Genomic DNA, 24260 nt, shown 5'->3' with positions numbered 1-24260 from the left:
GGTTTCCTCCAGGTGCTCCGGTTTCCTCCCACAGTCCAAAGATGTGCGGGTCAGGTGAATTGGCTATGCTAAATTGCCCGTAGTGTTAGGTTAGGGGTAAATGTAGGGGTATGGGTGGGTTGAGCTTCGGCGGGTCGGTGTGGACATGTTGGGCCGAAGGGCCTGTTTCCACACTGTAAGTAATCTAATCTAATGTAAAAACATAAGAGACAAAATTTTTACACAGGGGGTGGTTAGAGTGTGGAATGAACTTGCTGAGAAAGTGGTGGATGTGAGTACAATTACAATGTTTCAAAGATATTTGGATGGATACAATAATAGACAAGGTTTGGAGGGATATAGACCAGGACCCAGCAGGTGAGACTAGTTTAGATTGGGATTATGGTCAGCATGGACTGAAGGGTCTGTTTCCTTGTTGAATGACAAAGTGGTGGTTAACACTCTACATTGTTGTCTGGATCACAGGTGAGATAGATAAGGACAATAAATTTCCTTCCCCAAAAGGTGTTAGTGAACCAGATGGGTTTTTACATCAACCAACACCATTCATTCCAAATGTTTTGGATACAGATTTGAACCTGGGTCCCTAAATTACTAGTCAAGAGTGTGGTGCTGGAAAAGCACAGCAGTTCAAACAGCATCTGAGGAGCAGGAGAATCAATGTTTCGGGCATATGCCCTTCATCAGGTTTATGCCTGAAACATTGATTCTCCTGCTCCTGGGATGCTGGCTGAGCTGCTGTGCTTTTCCAGCACCACACTCTCGACTCTGATCTCCAGCATCTGCAGTGTTCACTTTCTCCCTAGATTATTAGCTCAGTAACAGTTCCGCTCAGCTTTCACTTTCCCCTTTCAAGGCCATTACACAGAGAGCAATGCCAAAGTGAAAGGTCACACAGTTACCTCGGGTGACGGAAGTTCATTCAGGACTTTGCCATCGAGTGGGGCAGTGATCAGCATTTCCCCGAGAATTTCCTTTAAATGCCGGGCCATGACGGTCTGCTGTTCCACTCCACAGTGATTCTCCAGGGACAGTATGACGGGATACGGAGAGACCTGGGGAGATAATTCAAGAGGATCCCAGATATCAGCCAACCATAAGCAACTCTGCAAAACACTGAATGTTTAGGAGTTACCTGATTCCTGAGGCCCGCAAACTCTGAATGTTTATTCAGCAAATAAATTTAACAAGAGACATCAGAAATTTGGTTATACTCCAGGACAGAAAATAGCTCCATTAAAAGCTGCTGATTCTCATTCTCTGTGATAAACATTTTTTTTGCATTTCATTTCTGCCTTTAGCAACTTTGCTTAATTGGTATAATTGGATCTTTCAATTATTCAGTACAATAAACATCTGATTGTACAGTGGATGTGTAGTTCTACAATGGGTCTGACTGTGCAGTGGATACGTACATATGGTTGCACTGTTTGTGTGTACTGTGTGTGTGTACAGTCAGGTATACTTTGGGCACATGATTGTAGAGTGAGTGCATACAGTAACTATTTACAGTAAGTTTATTTTAGGTTTGGAAATACGGTCAGCATGGAAGAGTTGGGCCAAAGGATCTGTTTCCGTGCTGAACGCCTTTATGGGTTTGTGATTGTACAATGAGTGTGTACAGTTGATATGATCATACAGTGAGTTTGTATTATAGGTGTTTACTTTGAGAGTGTAATTGACAGATGTGTTTGACTGTACAGTAGTGTGTGACTGTATAATGGGTGTGACAATACAGTGGTGTGTGACTGTATAATGGGTGTGATAGTACTGTGCTGTGTGACTGTACAAAGGTGTGTGATAGTACAGTGGGTGTGACAGTACAGTGGTGCATGATTGTACAGTAGTGTGAGACTGTTCAGTGGTGTATAACTGTATAGTGGGTGTGTGACTGTACAGTGGGTGTGACTGTGCGGCAGGTGTCACTGTACGTTGGGTGTGATTGTGGGGTGGGAGTGTTGTGATTGTATAGTGGGAAGCTGACTGTAGAGTAGGAGTGCATGACTGTACACTGGGGGTACAACTATAGAGTGGGATTGTATGACTGTACACTGGGGTGTTACTGTAGAGTGAGAGTGTATGACTGTACAATGGTCTGTGACTGTGCAGTGCACACTGTGCCCAACACAGACCCCTCTGTCTGATGTTTACAGAATGGTAATGGTTTAAGCAGGAGGCTGATAAACTCACCATCTGTCAATATCAATAACGTGACTGGGTCCCCAAATCCTCTCTGTTTTAGAGTCAGGCCCAGTTACGTAGATATTGGGATCCTAGAATATAATTTAATATCTTAGGGAACTGGCTGGGCCTGCAGTGCTTGGTCATCTTACCCTTATAAGGGGAGGTGACAGATATCTGGCTGCATTTTAGATTTTAAATAGCCCGCAGCCAATTTTATTTTTAGTAAAAGCAATATTTAAATTGTCTGATAGCAGTTACCCGACAGTTTTTTGATGCAGGTAATAGCTATTATTCAGTTCCAACACCCTATCGTTTCCCTCCCTTTGAGTAGGTTACTGAGATTGCAATCCTCCTGCTCACAGTGTGGGAGGTCACGGGCCCCAGTCCAGCAGAATGGCGAGGACAGAGGCAGGGACAGTGTCAGGGGCCTGAGGTATTCCAGGGATCTGGGTCAGTGACAGGGGGATCTCGGGGATCTGGGTCACCAGCAGGGAGATCCCGGGGATATGGGTCAGTGACAGGGAGATCCCGGGGATCTGGGTCACCAGCAGGGAGATCCCGGGGATCTGGGTCAGTGACAGGGAGATCCCGGGGATCTGGGTCAGTGACAGGGAGATCCCCGGGGATCTGGGTCAGTGACAGGGGGACCCAGGGATCTGGGTCAGTGACGGGGGATCCCAGGGATCTGGGTCAGTGACAGGGGGATCCCAGGGATCTGGGTCAGTGACAGGGGGATCTGGGGATCTGGGTCAGTGACAGGGGGATCCCAGGGATCTGGGTCAGTGACGGAGGATCCCAGAGATCTGGGTCAGTGACAGGGGGATCTCAGGGATCTGGGTCAATGACAGGGGCATCCGGGGATCTGGGTCAGTGACAGGGGGATCCCGGGGATCTGGGTCAGTGACGGGGGATCCCAGGGATCTGGGTCAGTTACAGGGGGATCTCAGGGATCTGGGTCAATGACAGGGGGATCCCGGGATCAGGGTCAGTGACGGGGAGATCCGGGGATATGGGTCAATAACAGGGAGATCCCAGGGATCTGGGTCAGCAACAGGGGCATCCCGGGGATCTGGGTCAGTGACAGGGGGATCCCAGGGATCTGGGTCAGAGGCAGGAGGATCCCAGGGATCTGGGTCAGAGGCGGGGGATCCTGGGGTTCTGGGTCAGTGACAGGGGGATCCCGGGGATCTGGGTCAGCAACAGGGAGACAGTTTACAGGTCAGTTTGGTTCCACGCCCTTCTCTGATACACCACGGTAAAGTCTGCCCCTGATTTCAATGACAATTCAAGGTGAGACATTTACTCCTTTTCTCAGGAGGAGGTCCCACCCAGGAGCACTGCTACACAATTGGATTGTCCCACAGCTCGCTGTCCCTAGTGGTGGTGGCTGGCATTTCCACCAGTCTGCAGTGTGGAGGTGCCTGGACTGATGGTTATGCCTGGGGCTAGTGATGGGGTCGCAGCCAGGGGATGAGTTTGTCAGTGAGGGGGCAGGAACAGACTTTGAGAGTCCCGGAGAGAGTAACCTTGATAACAGTGATGCGGATGGAGAAGCCCCTGATGGGCGAAGGGGGCCCTCAATAACAGGTTCTACCTCAACTTGTCCCTGTTCAACCCCAACCTGAGCAGTTAAAGCTTCTGACCTTCTCACAAAGCAGAGACCTCACGTTTGCCACTGGAGTAAAGGATCAGCTCAACACTGGAGCAGGCGCTCAGTGGGCTCAAAACAGGGCCTTTCCCATCAACCACAAAATTTCAAACTGGGAGGGGCAGGTTAGTGATGGATTCTCCAGTCTCTGGATTTTACCTGTTCCCCTGCACCACTCTCCAAACCCAGTGGCAGGGAATGGTGTAAAATCTAACGTTGTATGAACTCTCCTGAGCTTCTTTTCTCTCACCTAATATGTCTAACACTGTCTTGAAAGACTCAGTCACTCAGAACATCTACAGACTTTTGGAATAGAGTGTTCCCAAGCAGTACACTTTCTGTGCAGATGTGTTTCCTCATCTTTCTCAGGTTGATCTAGTTTGAGGTTAAACCCCGTTTTTGATTCCCCATTGACGGAAATAGTTTCTGTCAAGTCAACAAAACGGGATTACTCCAGTGACTGGGAATGACCCCAATCGTCAGACACTGGGATTAATTCCTGTGCACTCACCGTGAAAGCATAATCCCGGATGGTTCGAATGACGTCTTTGAAGAGGATCTTTGAGGTGAGTGTGTATCCGTGGTAGATGATCGGTTCCCCATTTGGTCCTTCCCAGCAATCCAGCTCCACACAGCGGCAACCTCTCAGGAGCGCTCTGTAAACACCCAGAGTCACAGGTAAGACATGAAGTGGGGTCAGCTCTCTCACACTCATTACCATCTGCCCATTTTGAGGTGTTACTCATTTTATGAAGTTTAGGATCAGTTGTTGACTGTTTGTGAAAGATTCAAGAGAAAAAAACCCAATCTGCTGACCTTTCAAACATTTCAGCAATTTTTCTGTTCATTGTTCATTCACAGCATGTGGGCATCACTGGCTGGGCCAGCACTTATTACTCATCCCTAAATACTCTTGGAAAAGTGGTGGCGAGCTGTCCCCTTGAATTGCTACAGTTCATCTGCTGTCGATAGATGAACCATACCATTAAGGAACGTGTTCCAGTGGTGCTGGAGGAACGATGAGATATTGCCAAGTCAGGATGGTGTGTGGTTTGATAGGTAACTTGCAGGGGCTGATGGCCCCATTGTCTCCTGCCCATGCCCCCCTGGGTGAAAGTGATTGTCGATTAGGAAGATGCATTGGTGAATTTCTGCAGGGTGTCTTGTAGATAGTACACACAGCTGTTTCAGTCTTTTGACTCTGTATGGAGTGAGTGTTGTAGGTAGTGAATGCAGAGCCAAATAAACTGACTGTTTTTTTCCCTGCATGATATCAAGTCTACTGATAATTGTTGTAAAACCGATGCTAATTCCCTTTAGGGAAGGAAAATCCACCATTCTCACCTAGTCGAACTTACTCGCATCTCTAAACCCTTAAATATACTCTGAAGTGGCACTCACAGGCTCAGTTGTATCAAGCTATTACTGCGTCTGAGTAAAGGAATGTAACTAGACGTATGACTAGCACTGACCACAACACCAGGAAGCACCAATCTATCAGGCTTCCTCATTAACGCCTGGAGCCTGTCCCACAGATTAGTCAAGCAACAGCCTGAAGTAGTCAATCTCATGGAATCATACCTTCCAGGCAATCTATAAAATATCACCACCCAACCAATACCTCAGGCTCACCTGACATGGTGGCATATTTGGCTCTGACTCCAAACTGCATGAAGTCTCCTGCCATCAAGTCAAATATGGACAAGGAAACCTCCTACTGATCACCATCTATTGCCCTGTCCCCTTCAGCTGATGAGTCAGCATCCTTCACATTGAGTCATGTTTGGAGGATGCACTGAGGGTGGTAAAGGCACAAAATGTACTCTGGGAAGGGGTGTGTGAATTTCAAAGGCTTGGTGGTCCCATTGATGAGCCTGTAATTTCTGATTTATTAACTCAATTCACATTTCACCATCTGCCAAGGTGGGACTCATCTCCATGTCTCCACAGCATTAACCTGGCGCTCTGGATTATTAGTCCAATGACAGTACCACAATGTAATACCACCTTCCCTTCAGGATCCACAGCTGCATCCTTCTACTAGAATAACAGCTTTCCCTCTGCCTCTTTTGAGATTGTCTGAGGCATTCATTGAGGTATTCAGCACATGTTCATTATGGACAAAACTCCAAACAGTGTGTTGCTGGAAAAGCACGGCAAGTCAGGCAGCATCCGAGGAGCAGGAGAATCCTGATGAAGGGCTTATGCCCAAAATGTCGATTCTCCTGCTCCTCAGCTGCTGCCTGATCTGCTGTGCTTTTCTAGCACCACACTCTCAACTCTGATCTCCAGCACCTGCAGTCTTCACTTTCTCCAACAAATCCAAACAGTCCAATCCACTCTCTTGCCTTCCTGCCTGCTGCTTCCAATCTACCGCCTGGAGGCTAATCCTGCCAACTTACTTCCCATCTAACCCACCCCTCCCACTGCTGGCCTTCTACCAATCACTTCCCCTCGACAGACCTCCCTCTAAACGGTCCATTCACTTGTGAACAAGGTCCTTGTCATCCAGACGCTTCCTGAGGATGATTAACAGAAACCTGGCTGAGGGGGCACGACACCTTCCCCATGGCTCCACCCTCCATCCCTTTAAGCCTATCACAGTGAGGTTTCTCAACAGCTTGAACCTGGGGCTGACCTCTGCTCCCCCGGCATCTCCTTTCCCTTGAAGCATCTCATCTTGTACCTTCGTGCTCAGCTCCAATGAGAGTCCTCATTCTCTCTCACTTTCCCAAATGCAACAGAACATGTTCCCACTGAGATTTCTTCAGTGTTCCTTCTTCAGCCCCTACCCCAAACGACTTTATATCCTCAGTGATCTGAACCTCCACCTCAAATCATGCAACTCTCCCTCCTCTCACTTCACTGCCCTCTGACCATCTTGAAATCTCTCTCTCTCTCCATGAAAATGCCTCAACCCACATTCACTTCCCCTACCCCCGACCTTACCATTTCACATGGTTTCACTGCTCCCACAGCTTCAATCACAGATCAGGTTATTTCTGATCACTTACATCACAAGCAGTTTTTGAGAAATCATTCTCCAGCCACATTCCCTTGCAGTCCCCAAACTAATCTCCTTTTGTAAAGGGAGGCGCGGTGGTAGTTTGGCGCACTGACCTGTAAAGGGAGGCGCGGTGGTAGTTTGGCGCACTGACCTGTAAGGGAGGCGCGGTGGTAGTTTGGCGCACTGACCTGTAAAGGGAGGCGCGGTGGTAGTTTGGCGCACTGACCTGTATACCGCTGAAGCCAAACGCCAGCTCGCGGACACCTCCTCTTATCGCCCCCTTGACCACGACCCCACCTCCCACCACCAAACCATCATCTCCCAGACCATCCAGGACCTCATCACCTCAGGGGATCTCCCATCCACCGCCTCCAACCTCATAGTCCCACAACCCCGCACCGCCCGTTTCTACCTCCTGCCCAAAATCCACAAACCTGCCTGCCCCGGCCGACCCATTGTCTCAGCCTGCTCCTGCCCCACCGAACTCATCTCCCAATACCTCGACACGGTCCTGTCCCCTTTAGTCCAAGAACTCCCCACCTACGTTCGGGACACCACCCACGCCCTCCACCTCCTCCAGGATTTTCGCTTCCCCGGTCCCCAACGCCTTATTTTCACTATGGACATCCAGTCCCTGTACACCTCCATCCCCCATCACAAAGGACTCAAAGCCCTCCGCTTCTTCCTTTCCCGCCGCACCAACCAGTACCCTTCCACTGACACCCTCCTTCAACTGACTGAACTGGTCCCCACCCTGAATAACTTCTCTTTTCAATCCTCCCACTTCCTCCAAACTAAAGGAGTTGCCATGGGCACCCGCATGGGCCCCAGCTATGCCTGCCTCTTCGTAGGATATGTGGAACAGTCCATCTTCCGCAACTACACTGGCACCACCCCCCACCTTTTCCTCCGCTACATCGATGACTGTATCGGTGCTGCCTCGTGCTCCCACGAGGAGGTTGAACAGTTCATCAACTTTACTAACACCTTCCATCCCGACCTGAAATTCACCTGGACTGTCTCAGACTCCTCCCTCCCCTTCCTAGACCTTTCCATTTCTATCTTGGGCGACCGACTCAACACAGACATCTATTATAAACCGACTGACTCCCACAGCTATCTGGACTGCACCTCCTCCCACCCTGCCCCCTGTAAAAACGCCATCCCATATTCCCAATTCCTTCGTCTCCGCCGCATCTGCTCCCAGGAGGACCAATTCCAACACCGCACAGCCCAGATGGCCTCCTTCTTCAAGGACCGCAAATTCCCCCCAGACGTGATCGACGATGCCCTCCACCGCATCTCCTCCACTTCCCGCTCCTCCGCCCTTGAGCCCCGCTCCTCCAACCGCCACCAAGACAGAACCCCACTGGTTCTCACCTACCACCCCACCAACCTCCGCATACAACGTATCATCCGCCGCCATTTCCGCCACCTCCAAACGGACCCCACCACCAAGGATATATTTCCCTCCCCTCCCCTATCAGCGTTCCGCAAGAACCACTCCCTTCGTGACTCCCTCGTCAGATCCACACCCCCCACCAACCCAACCTCCACCCCCGGCACCTTCCCCTGCAACCGCAGGAAATGTAAAACTTGCGCCCACACCTCCACACTCACTTCCCTCCAAGGCCCCAAGGGATCCTTCCATATCCGCCACAAGTTCACCTGTACCTCCACACACATCATCTATTGCATCCGCTGCACCCGATGTGGCCTCCTCTATATTGGTGAGACAGGCCGCTTACTTGCGGAACGCTTCAGAGAACACCTCCGGGCCGCCCGAACCAACCAACCCAATCACCCCGTGGCTCAACACTTTAACTCTCCCTCCCACTCCACCGAGGACATGCAGGTCCTTGGACTCCTCCACCGGCAGAACACAACAACACGACGGCTGTAGGAGGAGCGCCTCATCTTCCGCCCGGGAACCCTCCAACCACAAGGTATGAATTCAGATTTCTCCAGTTTCCTCATTTCCCCTCCCCCCACCTTGTCTCAGTCGGTTCCCTCAACTCAGCACCGCCCTCCTAACCTGCAATCCTCTTCCTGACCTCTCCGCCCCCACCCCACTCCGGCCTATCACCCTCACCTTGACCTCCTTCCACCTATCCCACCTCCATCGCCCCTCTTCCTAGTCCCTCCTCCCTACCTTTTATCTTAGCCTGCTTGGCTCTCTCTCTTATTCCTGATGAAGGGCTTATGATCGAAACGTCGAATTCCCTATTCCTGAGATGCTGCCTGGCCTGCTGTGCTTTGACCAGCAACACATTTGCAGCTGTGATCTCCAGCATCTGCAGACCTCATTTTTTAATCTCCTTTTGTCTCCATTTCACAGGGAAAAAAATGATTGCTTAATTCACACACAACTGCATTTTCAAAATCCCCACTACTGGATCTAGCTCTTGGCCCTCTGTTTGGCACAAAACTTCAGGAGCTACTGATTTACTCAACTACATCTAGGCTCCAATAAAACTGTTATAACGCAAATTACCAATCAATTCACCAAACAATCACAGAAAGATTCTCCTCAAATAATAACACTCATTATCACCAACACTCTGGAGCTGTTCAGGGAGAGGTGGGCGCCGCAGGGAGTGGCATGCATTATTTCCCCCTCCAACTCTATTTTGATTTAATCCCTGCCCTCCCCTTCACTGTTTGATCACACAGCATTGCCCTTTGATGTGAAGGGCACTGCTTGTCACTGGCCACTCGGGTGGTTTCCTTTCTTCCTGGTGGTGGAAACTGAATAAAGATTCACACACCTTGTGTCTCTCACTGTGTCTCCCACCTGCACACACACACCATGGGGGCTGGGGAAAAAATAAGTATTACTGCAGTTAGGCGGTAGTGTGGGGGTAAAAAGAGAAAAAAACAGGAACCAAATAAGCACTACTGCAGTTAGGTGGTATTGTGGGGGAGAAATTTTTTTTTAAAGAACACTCATTGTTGGCATCTAGTTACAGCTATTGTCTGATATATATACACAGCATGGGTCATTCATATTAATAGAATCAACAGCTTTCATATGTGTGCCTTCCTGCTATATAAGGTGATAGTTTTGAATGGGTTAATATGTTGGATCTGATAGTCTTGGGAGGGGAATAGGGAGTCCAAGTCAAGATCCAAACATTCCTGGCTCCTGGCAGTCATAGTAATTATGTCTTTAGAAGTTCATACGATACTGGAGCAGAATTAGGCCATTTGGCTCATCGAATCTGCCCCACCATTCGATCGTGGCTGATATGCTCTTCACCCCCATTTTCCTGCCTTCTCCTCATATCCCTTTAGCGCATTACCAATTAAAAATCTGTCCAACTCCTCCTTAAAGTTACTCACTGTCCCAGCATCCACCGCACTTTGTGGTAGCAAATTCCATAGATTCACAACCCTTTGGGAGAAGTAGCTTCTCCTCAACTCTGTTTTAAATTTGCTGTCCCTTACCATAAGACTATGACCTCTTGTCCTAGAATGCCCCACAAGAGGAAGCATCCACTCCACATCTATTTAATCCACACTTTTTATCATCTTAAATACCTCAATTTGATCCCCCCTCATCCTTCTAAATTCCAGAGACTATAGGCCTAAACTGTTCAATCTCTCTTCATATAATAAACCCCTCATTTCTGGCATCGATCTAGTGAACCTCCACCAGCCTGTAATGCCACTGCATCTTTCACTCTTAACCAGCCAATGTAACTTGCGCCCATTGGTGTCATGTAATAAACTGCATCTTGTAGTTAAGACACGTTATTTTTCTTATTAAGACTGACTAGTAGATCATCGTCCACCGATGTCAACCAAACAAAACCTTAGACCCAACACTGAAAGATAGCAATGGGTTCTTGTAGAACACTGTCAGTGTCTCTGCCTCTGAGCCAGGATTCAAGTCATGCCTGGTCTGTTATATCTGGACAGATCGATTAAAATCAGAGCTGCAGACAATGATAGGAAAATGCTTTAAAGGAGTAGTAAGGGTGACAACTCTGTATCACAACCAGTAGCCGGTAGAAACAGAAACAGAAACAGAAATTGCTGGTAGTGGTCAGTTCTGCAGCACATGCATTAGTCACGATAGGTGACCTCACCCCAGCCATTAAACAAACTAGAGATTGCAATGTTATTTAAACAGCATTATGTAGTTCTTTTAATTTAATGAGGTAATATCTCTGAGCAGACAATCCCACAGATTTAAGTGACTACCTGATTACCGGGTTCTGCATATTTCACAGTACACAATGACAGGAAATACATATTTTGGGGAAAAATTAAATATTTGCAACACAGATTGCAAAAAGACCATTAAGTTTGGCCTTCAACATTTTGGCCCCTTAGAATCATCACAGAATCCTGACAATGCAGAGTCAGTAGTGACCGAACACACAATTTATTCATAATCACCGTATACAAAAGAAAGACCATCTCCACGTAGCAACTTGCATTGTTTTGTTGTTGGGGAGTTGCTGAAGGAAGGGAGAGAGAGAGAGGAGAAGGGGAGAGGATGGATTCCATTCACTTGTATCTGTTTGGACTCTGCCCTCTCACCTCAGACAACCTCACTCTCCTCACTCACGAGGATTTACAGTCACCAGAAACAAAGTTCCAGTTTTCTGGAAGAATCCTGTGTTACTGATATGCACCACAGCCCAGCCTGAGGCTGATGGACATCTCTCTGGCCTGGGGCTGAGAGACAGCTCTCCAGCCTGAGGCTGAGGGACATCTCTCCGGCCTGAGGCTGAGGGACATCTCTCCAGCCTGGGGTTGAGGGACAGCTCTTCGGCCTGAGGCTGAGGGACATCTCTCCGGCCTGGGGCTGAGGGACAGCTCTCCAGCTCGGGCCTGAGGGACAGCTCTCCGGCCTAGGGCTGAGGGACAGCTCTCCGGCTCGGGGCTGAGGGACAGTGCTCTGGCCTGGGGCTGAGGGACAGTTTTCTGGCCTGGGGTTGAGGGCCAGCTCTCCAGCCTGGGCCTGAGGGACAGTTTTCTGGCCTGGGATTGAGGGTCAGCTCTTCGGCCTGGGCCTGAGGGATAATTTTCTGGCCTGGGGCTGAGGGACAGCTCTCTGGCCTGAGGAACAGCTCTCCGGCTCAGGCCTGAGGGACAGCTCTCCGGCTCAGGCCTGAGGGACAGCGCTCCGGCTTGAGGCAGAGGGACAGCTCTCCGGCCTGGAGCTGAGGGACAGCTCTCTAGTCTGGGGCTGAGGGACAGCTCTCTGGCCTGAGGGACAGCGCTCTGGCCTGAGGCTGAGGCTGAGGGACAGCTCTCTGGCCTGGGCCTGAGGGACAGCTCTCCGGCCTGGCGCTGAGGGACAGCTCTCCGGCCTGGGGCTGAGGGACAGCTCCCTGGCTCAGGCCTGCTTGGGGCCATGTTACCTGGGAGAACCCCACCTGTTCTTTTACTCTGTTTTCTTCCCAGTGGCCTAAAATTGGCAGTATCATGGACAGAGAGGAAGGTTATCAGAAATTGCAGCAGGACCTTGATCAGCTGGGGAAGTGGGCCGAGAAGTGGCAAATGGAGTTTAACATAGATAAGTGTGAGGTCTTGCATTTTGGAAAGTCAAATCAAGGTGGGAGTTTCATGGTGAATGTTAGGTCCTTAAGGAGTGTAGTGGAACAGAGGGACCTTGGAGTTCAGGTTCACAGCTCTCTGTGCTAAAATTCTACAGATTCATTTCTTTCTGAGTGAAGAAATTCCTCTTCATCTCTATCTTAATTGGGTGATTCCTTAGTTTTGAGATTATGTCCTCTGGTCGCAGATTCTCCCATATAGAGAGAAGTTTTCCCCCACTCACATCACCTGTTTTCTGCAGACTCCTAGTGCCATCCTCAATAATTACTTACCCACCTGTTTTTATGTCATCTGAAAACTTGGCTCAAGTACATTTACCATCTCCATCCTAGTAATTAATATACATGGTAAATAACTATGGTCTCAGCACTGTGGCACACTCTTGGTTATAGGTTGCCAGTCTGAAAATGCCATCTTTATTCCTAACTCTCCATCACAGATTAGTAAATCAATCCCCTACACATGTTAATATACTACCTTTAACACACTGGACTCTTATTTTGTTAAATAACCTAATGTGTGGTACCTTATTAAACGCCTTCTGAAAGTGTAATATATTACATCTACTAGTCCCCCATTATGTACCCACTTGTTCACTCCTCAAAGAACTGCAATAAATTTGTCAATGATTTCCCCTTCATGAAACCATGCTGACTCTGTTGATTCTATTATATGCTTCTAAATGCTGTTATTACATCCTTTATAATCGACTCTGACGTTGTCCCAATATTGGGCTAACTCGCTTCTAGTTACCTGTTTATTGTAATCCTCCCTTTTTGATTAAGGGTGTTACATTGACAATTTTCTGCTCGTCTGGGACTTTTCCCAAATCAAAGGCGTTTGAAAGATAACTACTTGTGCAGCGACTGTCTCTGCAGCTAATTCCTTTAAAATCCCAGGACGTTCTCATCAGTCCTTCGCCCCATTTGTTCCCCTTTATAGTTTTTCTCTAGTGATAGTTCCAGTATTTATTTCTTCTCTCTCTCCCCTGCTGCACACCGCCCTTGTGCCTGCTTTGCCATTTAATAAGATCATGGCTGATCTTTTCGTGGCCTCAGCTCCACTTACCCGTCCGCTTAACCCTAACCCTTCATTACTGTTCAAAATGTTATCTATCTTAGCTTTAAAAATTTTCAATGAGGAAATCTCAACCATTTCACTGGACAGGAAATTCCACAGATTCACAACCCTCTGGGTGAAGAAGTTCCTTCTCAATTCAATCCTAAATCTGATCCCCCTAATTTAGAGGCTCTGCTCTCTTGTCCTAGTTTCACTGGCCAGTGGAAATATCCTCTCTACCTCCATCCTATCTGTTCCCTTCATAATTTCTTGTTTCTATAAGATCCCCCCTCATTCTTCAAAATGTCAACGAATATAATTCCAGTCTAACGTATTAATTTCATCTTATAATATCAAAGTCACCACCACCTCCTTCCTTCCATTCCTTTCAAAATGTCACATACAACTGAACATTTAGTTTATCAATGATTGTAACAATGTCATCCTTCCACCAATACAGAGGTCTTGCACATCATGGATGTCAGACAAACCAAAATAAATGGGGAAATAATGATGGCGAGGTAACGTTCAGTTAACAGGAGGATTATCTAGTAATTAAAAACTTTGTTGTTCTCCTTAAAACATTGAAACAATAATGCTGTATTCATTCATAATCTCTCAACTCACAATGTCTTTGTCTATTTGCAGCAGGATCTGGACAACAATCCAGACCAGTTTGGGCTGGTAAGTGGCTAATAGCATTGGCACCACTAAAGGAATGGTGATTTATTTCCAAGTCAGGATGGTGAGTGGCTTGGACAGGAACTTGCAGGTAATGGTGCTCTATGTATCTGCTGCCTTTAAGATGGTCACAGGTTTGCAAGATGTTGTTAAAGAAGCCTTGGCTCTAGTAATTGTACACACGCTGCAACTAAGTTTGGTAGGTGGCAGAGGTGTAAGGTGTAGGATCAGGTACTGATCAAGCAGCTAGTTTGTTTTGGATGGTATTGAACTACTTGAGTGTTATCACAGATGAATTCATCCAGGCAAGTGAAGAGTACTCCATCACATTCCTGACTTTACATTTTGAGTCCAACTCTGTTAAACTGGGAGCGAGCCAAAGAATAAAGTATTTCACATGAGAAGCTATCTAATTATAGCTACCTAATATACGCCTCAGTACTGCTTGGTCCTCCCAGCTGGTCCTCCATCAGATAGGTGTTATGGGAAGAGGAGATGAAGTAGTGACTGAGTGGTTGGGTCATGTCCTGGTAAACTTTGTCATGGTCCGAGTTAAACACGTCCCCATCAGGAGAAAGCAGGTACATCATGAAGCCATCCTGGGTCAAGAGCTGGTTCTGTTTGGCTGAAAATTAGAAACAGATTCAGATTACTATTATGAATAGAACATGACATTCTTTTAAAAAAGCAAAGAACTGTTGATGATGGAAATCTGAAATGAAGACAGAAAATGCTGGAGAAACTCAGCAGTTCTGTCACCATCTGTGATAGAGAAAGTGAGTTAATATATCAAGTTCAAGCTGACTCTTCAGAACTGAAGAGGGCAAATAGAAAAATGAAGTATTTTATACTGTAGTGAAAGGAGCAAATGGAACAGAGGAAAGCTGAGAGGAATATTAGACAACATGCGCGTGACAGACAAAAAGTTAAGATAGTGATAATGGTGGTAGAAAAGGGAGATAGATCTAGAGTGGGTGTTAATTGTGGGGATTAATGGCAGAATATAGATGCTTTTTCAACAAAATAATGTAATTTGGGCTCTCAAGGATGCATAATAGAGATGAGAAATTAACATTGCCTGTATAAGGGTTCATAGTCATGTAGGTCCCAGAATCACAGGAATGTTTAGGAAGACAATGTTAATCAGTTGAAATCTCTGTCCCATAAAATACAGAGAAAATCTTGACTGGAAATAAAAGTAGAATTTGGGCTTGTTGTGTCAAAATGTTTGAGCATTACAAATTACGAAATATAGAATAGAAAGGAGCATAAACCAAAATATACTCAGAGTTTGTCCGAAAGACATGATGACAATCATGGGGAATTTTAATCTACATTTAGAATGGAAAAGTCAGATGGGCAGAGATAACCTAGCTGAGAGTTCACAGTAACATCAGAGTCATTGCTCACAGATGTCCTGGAACCAGGGATTGGTTATATTATAGACAATAGACAATAGGTGCAGGAGTAGGCCATTCTGCCCTTCGAGCCTGCACCACCATTCAATATGATGATAGCTGATCATCCTTAATCAGTATCCTGTTCCTGCCTTATTTCCATAACCCTTGATTCCACAATCCTTGAGAACTCTATCCAACTTTTTCTTAAATGAATCCAGAGACTGGGCCTCCACTGCCCTCTGGGGCAGAGCATTCCACACAGCCACCACTCTCTGGGTGAAGACGTTTCTCCTCATCTTGGTATTGGCATTAGGCTTGGTATTGGTTTTTGAGATAGGATTAATTAATGATTTCTGAGTGAAAACTAGATAGCAGTGACCACAATAGGATTTACTTTACATTTAAGGAGAGAGGACTGGGTGTTAGACTATTTTAAAAAATTTAGGTAAATTATGAGGACATGAAAACAGAGCTGGCCAAAGTGAGCTGGTAAAACAGATTGCAGTGGCAAACATTTAAGGGGATATTTTCAAACAGACAGAACAGATACATTCCGAAGAGTAAGAAAAATTGTAAGGAATGGTCCCACCATCAAGTGGTTAACTAAAACTGTTAAAGATAATATCGACCTGAAAGAAAATTGTGCAAAGGCAGGTGTTAGGTCAGAAAATTGGAAAAGAAAAACCAATAAAGAATGATCAAAAAAAAGGAAAAAAATGAGGAACTGGTAAATGTACTGTACTTATTGTATTTCCAGATACACTTGACAAAATGCTTTATTGCTCCTTGTGAAGTGGATAGAAGATTAGCTGGTTAACAATGTTAAAAGTTGGAATAAATGAATCTTTACATGAAGTGCTATTATATCTGTGTTGGAATCTTGACTTTTTACAATTTATATGAATGATTTGGATGAAGGGATTAAAGGTAGAATTGGTAAATTTGCTAATTACTCACAGCTGGTAGAAAAATAAATTATGTAGACAAAAGTAGGTTACTGTAAAAACTTTATCATTTTATTTTCTGTATTTCTGACTGTTTCAGCAATGAGGGAAAGCTGTTTTAGAATGGCCTGGCACCCAGAGGAATGTAGGCAGAGTGCAATTTGGCCAGCAACAAGTAGCTGACTGGTTTTACAGTTGCAACTTGGATGGTAAGTATCATCATCCTGACAACACTCTGATTGATTCCAAGGCAGCTGAACAGCTTGTGGGTGTGAATGATACTGTGAGCAGTCTTTGGATATCAAGAAGTGGGGTACTGTCTTCAGCTCTGCATTGAAATACCTGAAGACTCAAGAAAACATTTTCTCCGATCAGCTGTAAACTAGTAACTAACAGACTTTGCAATTACTGTACCAATTGCTCTGTGCCTCATGCTAGGAAGTGAAGAAACCTGATGAATCAAGGATCAAGGATAACCCCAAGGCCTTTTATGCGTATGTGAGAAACATGAGAATGACAAGAACGAGGGTAGGACAGTAGTGGGAGACTGTGTATTGAGTCGGAAGAGATAGGAGAGGTACTTTTCTTCAGTATTTACAAATGAGAGGGACCATATTGTTGAAGAGGAGAGTATGAAACGGACTGGTAAGCTAGAGGAGATACTTGTTAGGAAGGAAGATGTGTTGGGCATTTTGAAAAACTTGAGGATAGACAAGTCCCCCAGGCCTGATGGGATATATCCTAGGATTATGTGGGAAGCAAGAGAGAAAATTGCAGTACCGTTGGCAATGATCTTTTCATCTTCACTGTCAATGGGGGTGGTGCCAGGGGACTGGAGAGTGGCGAATGTTGTACCCTTGTTCAAAAAAGGGAATAGAGATAACCCCGGGAATTACAGGCCAGTTAGTCTTACTTCGGTGGTAGGCAAAGTAATGGAAAGGGTACTGAGGGATAGGATTTATGAGTATCTGGAAAGACACTGCTTGATTAGGGACAGCCAGCACGGATTTGTGAGGGGTAGGTCTTGCTTTACAAGTCTTACTGAATTCTTTGAGGAGGTGACCAAGCATGTGGATGAGGGTAGAGCAGTGGATGTAGTGTACATGGATTTTAGTAAGGCATTTGATAAGGTTCCCCATGATAGGCTTATGCGGAAAGTCAGGAGGCAAGGCATAGTGGGAAGTTTGGCCAGTTGGATAGAGAACTGGTTAACCGGTTGAAGTCAGAGAGTGGTGGTAGATGGTAAATATTCAGCCTGGAGCCCAGTTACAAGTGGAGTTCTGCAGGGATCAGTTCTGGATCCTCTGCTGTTTGTAATTTTTATTAATGACTTGGAAGAGGGAGTCGAAGGGTTGGTCAGTAAATGTGCAGATGATACGAAGATTGGTGGAGTTGTGGATAGTGAGGAGGGCTGTTGTCAGCTGCAAAGGGACTTAGATATGATGCAGAGCTGGGCTGAGGCATGGCAGATGGAGTTCAACCCTGTCAAGTGTGAGGTTGTCCATTTTGGAAGGACAAATAAGAATGTGGAATACAGGGTTAACGGTAGGGTTCTTAGTAAGGTGGAGGAGCAGAGGGATCTTGGTGCCTATGTTCATAGATCTTTGAAGGTTGCCACTCAGGTGGATAGAGCTTGTAAGAAGGCCTATGGTGTATTAGCAGAGGGATTGAATTCAAGAGTCGTGAGGTGATGTTGCAGCTGCATAGGACCTTGGTAAGGCCACATTTGGAGTACTGTGTGCAGTTCTGGTCGCCTCATTCTAGGAAAGATGTGGAAGCTTTGGAGAGGGTGCAGAGGAGATTTACCAGGATGTTGTCTGGAATGGAGAATAGGTTATACAAGGATAGGTTGAGAGTGCTAGGCCTTTTCTCATTGGAACTGCGAAGGATGAGGGGTGACTTGATAGAGGTTTATAAGATGATCAGGGGAATAGATAGAGTAGACAGTCAGAGACTTTTTCCCCAGGTACAACAGAGTGTTACAAGGGGGCATAAATTTAAGGTGAAGGGTGGAAGGTGTAGGGGGGCTGTCAGGGGTAAGTTCTTTACCCAGAGAGTGGTGGGGGCATGGAATGCGCTGCCTGTGGGAGTGGCAGAGTCAGAATCATTGGTGACCTTTAAGTGGCAATTGGATAGGTACATGGATAGATGCTTAAGCTAGGACAAATGCTCAGCACAACATTGTGGGCCGAAGGGCCTGTTCTGTTCTATGTTCTATGAAAAGAGATGGACTAACATAAAGTCTGACAAGCAAAAAGATCATCTCAGTGAACCCTGTGGACTGATACTGTTGAACTGTTGATCCTATTATTTCCCCTCCTCTATTTAACAAATGTTTTTTGTTTGTCTTTGTGTGTGTAAAGTTTTAAAAGAGGATTATAATTTTAACTAGTGAAACAATTTTTGATTGTTCATAACTGTTTACTTGTGATTATAATTTACTTATCTATAATAACCAGTAGTTCTACTTACAGGAACCGAAGCAGTGTTTTCTGTTAATGTGGTTTTAGAGTACTTCCAGTGTGGAAATAGGCCCTTCAGCCCAACAAGTTCACACCGACCCTCCGAACAGCAACACACCCAGACCCATTTCCCTACACCTAACACTGCAGGCAATTTACATGGCCAATTCACCTGACCTGCACACTTTTGGACTGTGGGAGAAACCAGAGCAAACCCACACAGACACGGGAAGAATGTGCACAGACAGTTGCCTGAGACCGGAATTGAACCCGGGTTTCTGGCACTGTGAGGCAGCAGTGCTAACCGCTGTGCCACCGTGCCACCCAATAAACACGTCTTTGATAAACATTTGTGAGGACCCTGGGAGGAGTGGGACTTGAGAATCAGCACACTTTCCCAGCTAGATTGGAACCAATCTATACCTTTTTGTCAAGTGAGCAGACAAAGATCTGGCAAATGGAGTACAATGTGGGAAAATGTAAAATTGTCTGTTTTGGCAGGAGGCACAAAATGCATATTATCGATAAGGTGAGAGATTGCAGAACTCAGAATTAGGAAATCTAATGGAATGTTATTATTCATTGTAAGGAAAATTAAATACAAGAGCAGGGAGGTGATGCTTTAGTTATACAGAGCACTGGTGAGATTACATTGTCACCTTACTTAAAGGAGGATGTAAATATGGGTGGCACGGTGCTCAGTGGTTAGCACTGCTGCCTCACATGCCAGGGACCCAGGTTTGATTCTATTCTTGGGTGACTGTGTGGAGTTTGCACATTTGCCCCGTGTCTGCATGGGTTTCCTCTGGGTGCTCTGGCTTCCTCCCACAGTCCAGCGATGTGCAGATTAGGTGAATCGCCATAGTAAATATTGGATAACCAGAATAACGTTTGAGTCTAGGTTTGAGTGGGATGCCCTGCAGAGGATCAGTGTAGCCTCGCGAGGTCAAACAACCTATTTCTGCACTGGAGGGATTCAATGTTGAAAGCAGTTCACAAAAGGACTTATTCAGGAATAAGTCTTACAAGGAAAGGCTAGGCTTGTAACCACTCAGGTTTAGATAAGTTCAGAGGTGATTTTATAAAAAAACTTTTAAATGATCCAGGAGTCCTGATATGATAATGTGAAAATGATATTTATATTTATAACCAGGGGGGTCCTGAATATTGTCAAGGCATACATGGATAGATTCTTGTCATGTGACTGGGTGAAAACTAATAGGGTCAGCAACATTGCAGTTTGGAGATTAAAATCTGATCACCGTGATTATGTTGAACGGACAAATGCTGCTCTAGCTCAAAGAGTCTATATGTGTCATTCACTGTAACACTCAGAGATACCCAATACCCGTCCAAAATGCCCCACACCCCTCACTGTAACACTCTGATATACCCCACACCCTTCACTGTAACACTCTGAAATACCCCACACCCCTCATTGTAACACTCTGATACACCCACACCCCTCATTGTAACACTCTGATATACCCCACACCTATCACTGTAACACTCTGATATACACCCCACACCCTTCACTGTAACACTCTGATATACCCCACACACCCCTCACTGTAACACTCTGATATACCCCACCCCTATCACTGTAACACTCTGATATACCCCACACCCCTCACTGTAACACACTGATATACCCCACACCCTTCACTGTAACACTCTGATACATCCCACACCCCTCACTGTAACACTCTGATGTACCCCACACCCCCTGTAACACTCTGATACACCCCACACCGCTCACTGTAACATTCTGATATATCCAATGCCACTCACTGTAACACACTGATATACTTGACACCCTCACTGTAACACACTGATATACCCCACACCCCTCACTGTAACACTCTGATATACCCCACACCCCTCACTGTAACACCTTGATGTACCCCACACCCCTCACTGTAACACTCTGATATACCCCACACCCCTCACTGTAACACCCTGATGTACCCCACACCTCTCACTGTAACACTCCGATATAACCCACACCCTTCACTGTAACACTCTGATATACCCCACAACCTTCACTGTAACACGCTGATATACCCCACACCCCTCACTGTAACACTGTGAAATATCCCACACCACTCACTTAACATGCTGATATACCCCACACTTCTCACTGTAACATTCTGACATACACCACATCCCTCACTATAGCACTCTGATATAGCCCACAACCCTCCATGTAACACTGATATAACCCACACCCCTCCATGTAACACTCTGACATACCCCACAGCCTTCACTGGAAGATTCTGATATACTTCACACCCCTTACTGTAACCCTGATATATCCCACAACCTTCACTGTAACATTCTTGACCTACTCAACACCCCTCACTGTAACACTCTGATACCCGCCACACCCCTCACTTTAACATACTCTTATACCACACACCCACCCTTTAACACTCTGATGTACCCCACACCCTTCAATGTAGCATTTTGATGTACTCCACACCCTCCCTTTAACACGCTGATATACCCTACACCTCTCACTGTAACACTCTGATACAGCCCACACCCCTCACTGTAACACACTGATATATCCTAATCTCTCCCTTTAACACTCTGATATACCCTAAACCCACCCTTTAACACTCTGACATACCCCACACCCTTCCTTCAACACTCTGATATACCTCACACCCCTCACTGTGACACTCTGACATACCCCACACACCTCACTGAAACACTCTGATATACCCCTCACTGTAACACTCTGATACATCCACACACCCTTCCTTTAACACTCTGATATACCTCACACCCCTCACTGTAACACTCTGATACATCCACACATCCTTCCTTTAACACTCTGATATACCCCAAACTCTCCCTTTAACACTCTGATGTCCCCCACACCCCTCACTGTAACACTCTGATACACCCCACATCTCTCACTGTGACATTCTGATATATCCAATACGACACACTGTAACACACTGATATACCCCACATCTCTCACTGTAACACTCTGATATACTCTATACCCCTCACTGTAACACTGATGTACCCCACACCCCTCACTGTAACACTCTGATATACCCCACACCCCTCACGGTAACACCCTGACATACCCCACACCCCTCACTGTAACACTCTGATACACCCCACACCCCTCACTGTAACACCCTGATATACCCCACACCCCTCACTGTAACACCCTAATACACCCCACACACCTCACTGTAACACGCCCCTCACTTAACACGCTGATATACCCCACACTTCTCACTGTAACACTCTGACATACACCACATCCCTCACTATAGCACTCTGATATAGCCCACAACCCTCCATGTAACACTGATATAACCCACACCCCTCCATGTAACACTCTGATATATCCCACAGCCTTCACTGGAAGATTCTGATATACTTCACACCCCTTACTGTAACCCTGACATATCCCACAACCTTCACTGTAACATTCTTGATCTACTCCACACCCCTCACTGTAACACTCTGATACCCGCCACACCCCTCACTGTAACATACTCTTATACCACACACCCACCCTTTAACCCTCTGATGTACCCCACACCCTTCAATGTAGCATTTCGATGTACTCCACACCCTCCCTTTAACACGCTGATATACCCTACACCTCTCACTGTAACACTCTGATACAGCCCACACCCTCACTGTAACACACTGATATATCCTAATCTCTCCCTTTAACACTCTGATATACCCTAAACCCACCCTTTAACACTCTGACATACCCCACACCCTTCCTTTAACACTCTGATATACCTCACACCCCTCACTGTGACACTCTGACATACCCCACACACCTCACTGTAACACTCTGATATACCCCTCACTGTAACACTCTGATACACCCACACACCCTTCCTTTAACACGCTGATATACCCCACACTTCTCACTGTAACACTCTGACATACACCACATCCCTCACTACAGCACTCTGATATACCCCTCACTGTAACACTCTGATACACGCACACACCCTTCCTTTAACACTCTGATATACCCCAAACTCTCCCTTTAACAGTCTGATTTATCACACACCCCTCACTGTAACACTTTAATATACCCCATACCCCTCACTGTAGCACTCTGATATACCACACACTAACACTCTGATACACCCCACACCCCTCAGTAAAACCCTCTGAGGTATCCCAGACCCCCACTCTAACACACTGATATACCCCACCCCACCCTATAATAGCCTGATATACCCAACAACCCAAACTGTAACACTCTGGTATACCCCACACCCCTCACTGTAACACTCTGATATACCCCACACTGTAACACTCTGACATACTGCACACTCTCAGTGTAACACTCCGATATACCCCACACCCTTTCTGTAACACTCTGATATGCCCACACCCCACACTGTAAATCTCTGATATGCACCACACCCCTCACTGTAACACTCAGATACACCCCACAATCAGCACTGTAACACTCTGATATAACCCACACCTCTCACTGTAACACTCTAATATACCCCACACTCTGCAGTGTAGGTGTAACACACTGATATATCCAATATCACTCACTGTAACACAGTGATACACTCCACACCCCTCAAAGTAACACTTGATATACCCAACATTCCTCACTGTCACACACTGATATATCCCAAACCCCTCACTGTAGCACACTGATGTAACCCACATCTCTCACTGTAACACTCTGACATACCCCACACCCCTCACTGTAACACACTGAAGAACCCCACACCCCTCACTGTAACATTCTGATGTACTCCACACCCCTCACTGTAACACGCTGATATACCCCACACCCCTCACTGTAACACTCTGATATACACCACAGCTCTCACTGTAACACTCTAATATTTCCAACACCACTCACTGTAACACTCTGATATACACCACAGCTCTCACTGTAACACTCTAATATTTCCAACACCCCTCACTGTAACATTCTGATATATCCCACACCTTTCACTGTAACACTTAATATACCCCGCATTCCTCACTGTAACATTCTGATGTACCCCACACCCCTTGGTGTGATACTATGATATATCCCACACCCCTCACAGTAACACTCTGATATACCCCACACCCCTCACTGTAACACTCTGATACACCCCACACCCCTCACTGTAACACCCTGATATACCCCACACCTCTCACATTAACACTCTGATACACCCCACACCCCTCACTGTAACACGCCCCTCACTTAACACGCTGATATACCCCACACTTCTCACTGTAACACTCTGACATACACCACATCCCTCACTATAGCACTCTGATATAGCCCAC

At 46.3% G+C, this 24260-nt stretch overlaps 1 protein-coding gene across 1 annotated transcript in view; it reads right to left on the bottom strand.

Moving 5' to 3' along the window:
* Positions 1-24260, bottom strand: part of LOC132830693 (1-phosphatidylinositol 4,5-bisphosphate phosphodiesterase delta-3-like) — a 178907-nt gene that overhangs the window by 39454 nt on the left and 115193 nt on the right. Inside the window, exons 6-8 of the mRNA XM_060848503.1 lie at positions 14574-14775; positions 4344-4488; positions 903-1055 (exon numbers count right to left, since the gene is read on the bottom strand). Of these exons, the coding sequence (XP_060704486.1) occupies positions 903-1055; positions 4344-4488; positions 14574-14775 (500 nt within the window). The remainder of the gene's footprint in view (positions 1-902; positions 1056-4343; positions 4489-14573; positions 14776-24260) is intronic.

Source organism: Hemiscyllium ocellatum, chromosome 32 (assembly GCF_020745735.1).
Source record: "Hemiscyllium ocellatum isolate sHemOce1 chromosome 32, sHemOce1.pat.X.cur, whole genome shotgun sequence".
In the NCBI taxonomy this organism is placed as follows: Eukaryota; Metazoa; Chordata; class Chondrichthyes; order Orectolobiformes; family Hemiscylliidae; genus Hemiscyllium; species Hemiscyllium ocellatum.
This window is presented reverse-complemented; position numbering and strand designations above follow the sequence as displayed.